Source organism: Charadrius vociferus, unplaced genomic scaffold, assembly GCF_000708025.1.
Source record: "Charadrius vociferus isolate BGI_N301 unplaced genomic scaffold, ASM70802v2 scaffold301, whole genome shotgun sequence".
NCBI classification, from domain to species: domain Eukaryota; kingdom Metazoa; phylum Chordata; class Aves; order Charadriiformes; family Charadriidae; genus Charadrius; species Charadrius vociferus.
This window is the reverse complement of record NW_009646842.1, coordinates 781,154-785,823: the sequence shown is the minus strand read 5'-3', so window position 1 is coordinate 785,823 and position 4,670 is coordinate 781,154. Positions and strand designations below refer to the sequence as shown.

General features: G+C 49.1%; 1 protein-coding gene across 1 annotated transcript in view; it reads right to left on the bottom strand.

Moving 5' to 3' along the window:
* LPCAT3 (lysophosphatidylcholine acyltransferase 3) overlaps positions 1–2,872 on the bottom strand; it is an 18,115-nt gene extending 15,243 nt beyond the window's left edge. Inside the window, exon 1 of the mRNA XM_009892870.1 lies at positions 2,755–2,872. Coding sequence (XP_009891172.1) covers positions 2,755–2,872 — 118 coding nt within the window. The remainder of the gene's footprint in view (positions 1–2,754) is intronic.
* Positions 2,873–4,670: the final 1,798 nt, after the last annotated feature.

Here is a 4,670-nt window from a genome sequence, read left to right as displayed (position 1 = left end):
AGGGAGGGGTAGGGGACGGGGCGGGGCAGGGGTTATTCGCGGGCACGAGGCACGCGGGAAGGGCGGCGCGGGACCAACGGTCGTGTGAGCGGGGCAGGGCCTAGGTCTGGGTCTGGGTCTGGGCCCGGGCCCGGGTCTTAGCCTGGGCCTTGCCCTCACCCTCGGCGTGGGGCACTGCTCTGCTGGCTGGGGACAAGGCACGCTACTGAGCCTCCCTAGTGCTGCCGGGTCCTGCCACCCCGGTGGCTGCTGGAGGACAGACAGTGGCTGTTTGGCTCTTGTGGCCCAGAGGGACCCACTTCCCTTCCGAGGCATTACAGCAGCACCTGTCCCACTGGCTCCCAACTCTTTATAGTCACTGGGCAGCTCTGCCTACACAGCCTCTGTGTAACTCGTGTTGGAGGACCTTCTTCAAGATGTGTCCCTTGATGCAGATGTCCATGAGGACACCCTAAGTTCTTCCTGGCAAAACCTTCAGGTGCAATGGGCGTGATCCTCTTCCTTTTGCTTGTGTTACCACAAGCTCTGTCATTCACGGGGGCAGTATTGCTCTGACTTAGTTGGAGGGGCAAACACAGACTCACACAAAGGTTTATATGAAAAGAGGCCTCTGGAGGGCTCTGGTCCAAACCCCTGCTCACATGCAGGACTCCAAAGCTGGAACAAGTTGCTCAGGGCATTGCCTGGGCAATTTCTATACATTTTCAAGGGTGGAGAGCTCCCAGCCTCACTGGACACCTAGGCCAGTGCTGAATCATGCTTTGGGGGAAGTATTTTTGTCCTGATAATACACTGAATTGCGTCTGTTGCAAGTTATGCCCATTGCCTCTTGTCTTGGGAAGGATCTGGCTCCATACCCTTTAGGCACCTATTAGATCCTATTCCTTGTCAAGTCTGACACATAGACCTCGTTTACTTAGGAGACCAGGCTAAAAACCTTGCCCCCCCTGCCTTGCCCTTCTCTTTTCCATACTAAACAAATCCAGGTTCCTCAGTATTGATGCTCCAGTCCCCTGTCCACTGTGGTCCTCCACTGGGCCCTTTCCAGTTTGTTCACACCTCTCTTGCGCTGGGGAGCCCATCACAGACACAGCGTACCAAATGCAACTTTATCAGTGCTCTGCAGAAGGAAATAATCACTCCTCTCCACCTGTTGACTTTGCTGTCATTCGTACAACCCAGTGTGCTGTCAGCTTTCAGTGCTACAAGGGTGCACCGTGGGCTGGTGTGCCAGGATCTGCAGGATCTTTTCTGCAGAGCTGCTCTTTAGCCTGTTGTCTCCCAGCCCGTGCTGGCGCATAGGATTACTCTGCCTTCGGTGCAGCTCTGACCATGAGGTTATGGTGTGGCTGTGTGGTGGGGTCACCTGCTGGGCACTGGCCTTGGTGGACATGGGTTTCACTTGTAACGATGTATTTTTTCTCCTGATGTCCTTTCCCTGCCTCATAGTGGCAAAGGCACAGATCCAGCAAAGGAAGAGGAAATAGCCTTGAAAGAGCAATTTTCCCTGCACATTGGGCAGTGCAGCAGAAGATGGAGAGAGTGCAGAGAGTAGAATAGATAAGGAATTAAAAGAATGAAGGAATGGTTTGACAGAAACCTCACAAAGTTCAGAAAAACAACTGCAGCTGACATCATGTGTGGCTTAACGTGGGGTGAAGGAAGAACTGCGCCAGAGTCACTTCAGAGGTCCACAGCAAAGCAGTGAGAAGCAATGGTCTCAAGCTGCCGCAAAGGCAATTTCACTTGGACTGAAAGGTAGTTGACCATGAGAACAGGCGCTTAGAGAGGCTGGGGAATCTTTAGCCTTGCAGATGTTCAGAAGATGCCTGAACAATGCCCCGAGGCTCACAGAAGGTGAGAAAAATGAAAATGATGAGTAATCAGTGCAGCAAGGAAGTGCATGAAGAAGGGGACATCTTGGCCTTGACCTCCACAAGTCCCTTGAAGGGAGTATAAGGTGCGGAATAGCAGGCCAAGATGGTCAACAGGGGTTTAAAAAACCTCCTGAAGAGCTGACTCTGTCAGGTTAGACTTTATAAATAGGTTACTGTATTTGTTCACCCTCACTGGTCTCTGTTTGACAAACTTTTTGCAAAGTCCAAGGGCTGACTGAATACCCATCTGTCATTTCCATGTTTAACTGGGTGTTTATGGTGTTTAGTCCAGTTTCCTAAGTAAATGAGGCCTGTGTGAGCATGCTGACTCTCTGTCCTTCCCCCAGTCATGTTTGACAAGGAATGGGCATGTCAAACTTCTATGTTTGTGGAATTTTCGTGAAAACGGAGAGCCAGATTGGAGAGAGAGGCCTCTTGGCATCACCACTGAACGAATCCACTCCATAATCAAGCTTCCTCCTATGTTTGATGCAATTAAATTACCCCACAAATTTAACACTTCTGGGGCTATAACCTCTTAAAGTCTCTATCCTGCTCAGCTACGCTGTTTTCTGACAGTGATCATTGTTATCATTTTATTAAAAGTCCATGAACGAGTTAAAAAGTGATGAGAACATTTAAGTAAAAAAGACGCATTGAGAACACGTAAACAGTGAGATACAGATACAACTTCTGGCTTGGTAAATCTCTAAGCATTAGATAGCAAAAAATGGGAGTATGTACCAGGGAAAGATCACCATATGCTTACTTCCTTCCTTAAACCTCCACATCTGGCTTCCCCCCCCCCGCCATCCTCTTTCTATAAAAATTTATATCATCTGGAGGATTACTTAGATTCTGCGGGCCATGGCCTTACTTTGAAGGTCAGACTGTAACCCGGCACCAACCACGCTACTGTTAGCCACTGGTACTCTGTCGCACTTGCCACGAGGGCTCACAACGTTGGGCTTAGCGTTCCACATGTGCCAGTACATCTCCTGCCAAGGTAGACCTCTGTCTCCTGGCAGATGCAGACTCCTTCTGCTTTTGAAAAGGCAAGGTGCTGTGCTCCATCTGGTTTTGGAGGCCACACTTGCAGTAGCAAAAATGGCTTTGGACCACAGTCTCACTCAAGTGGTCTCCTCCTGTAGACCTCCAGCAGTCCATCCACAACTGACCTAAGATTGCAGAAAAAGGGAGAGTTAGAGGCTGTATGCTGGTTTGGACAAACTTCTGGTCTAGGTCCTTTGTGTTCTGGAATAGCTCAGGAAACAAACCCGTGAAACACTCCTTTTCGGCACAGAGTAACTTCCTTGAAATGTCCACTATTTGTAAAATAAATTTAAAAAAATTCTGTAGTATTTAAATACACTTGTGGTGAGTTAGCTATGTGTGTAGTGAAAGAGAGTTTACATGAACTTTTAGACTTGTTTAATTCTGTCATCTACTGTTGTCCAAGAAGGGTTTCAGAAGCAGCATCTGCTCCTGAGATTGCTAACAGTTTCCACTGTGAGATTCTGTTTTCAGTTGCTTGAAATGTTGCTATATTTGACCTGTTTAGATTAAATGCTAGATAGCCACTTTGGGTCAGGGCATAGTAGCTGGTTTTGAGACTTAGATCATGATGAGTATCATTATTTTTCAGTATTGTTATTTTTTTAATAATCAGGCCAGCGCTATTCTTGGGAGGAGGGAGCGTAACCAAAAATCTTTCTTTACTGCCCTGAAGATATACCATGGTTTCATGACATTACATAGGTATTAGTGTGAAACTTGAAGTTCACATGAACTCAGTGCAGCAATAAGGGAAAGTAGCTGCTGAAGCTTTTGCAAATTCTTTTTTATTGACTGTGTTCAAGCAGCTCACGCAACTTTCCCACAGACCACAGCTGCACAAGACCCCAGATGGTTCTTCCAGAGCTCGTGCTGGACTTTCACTCCAGGACCATTTCTTCTTCGCTGAGAAACTGGAACAGGAATCTTGTGCCCTGCCTTGCCAGTGCCTCTTCTCCCAGGCAGGCGCAGGAGCCTGTCCTGATTTAAAGGGCCACGGGAGAGGAGCAGGCTACTAAGGGGCAAGGTGAGTATCTGGAGAGTGGGTGGGACTGCAGTTTAGGGTTGAACACTGACGATGAGGAGGAAGATACTGGAAAAGCAAGAGCCAGAATAAAATTAAATCTGGCTGAAGCCTGCCGCTGTGAATCACTGAGCCACGGGAAGAGCACAGAGAGGGCAGGGAGAAAAACACCACTGGGGAGAGATGGAATACGGAGGGAGAAGGGTGACTGCTTGGGAAAATGGGCAGGGAAGACATGAAAATAAGTTTTCATTAGAAGAATGAATAGAGGGCCTTGGAGCCCGTAGTGGAGAAGAAGTCAGGAGCGGGTGAATGACAAACTAGAGAGAGTCGGAGGAAGCTGGGACTCAACAGACATTTGAGATGGGGAGGGAATGGCATGCTTAAAAAAAATTCACCTTTTTGGTGACTTTTATTTGCACAAATAAATGTGATGCCAGAGCCTGTTTTTCGGATATCGCTGGCTCCATTCCCTGGCCCCCCTCCACGAAATTAGGGAGCTGCCATTCGTATCCCCTGTTTAGGGTGGGTGAGCTGGGACACAACGGGACCGCCACACTCTGGTGTCGCCCGTGGCGTGTGTTTGTGTGTGTGTGTGTGTGTGTGTGTGTGTGCGTGTGCGGGTGTCAGGGAGCGCAGCAACAGGCACACCACCCCGGTGACTCCCCACCCTCTCCGGCGCCTCCGGGTCGGCCGGTCTCTGCTGCCGCCTCTCG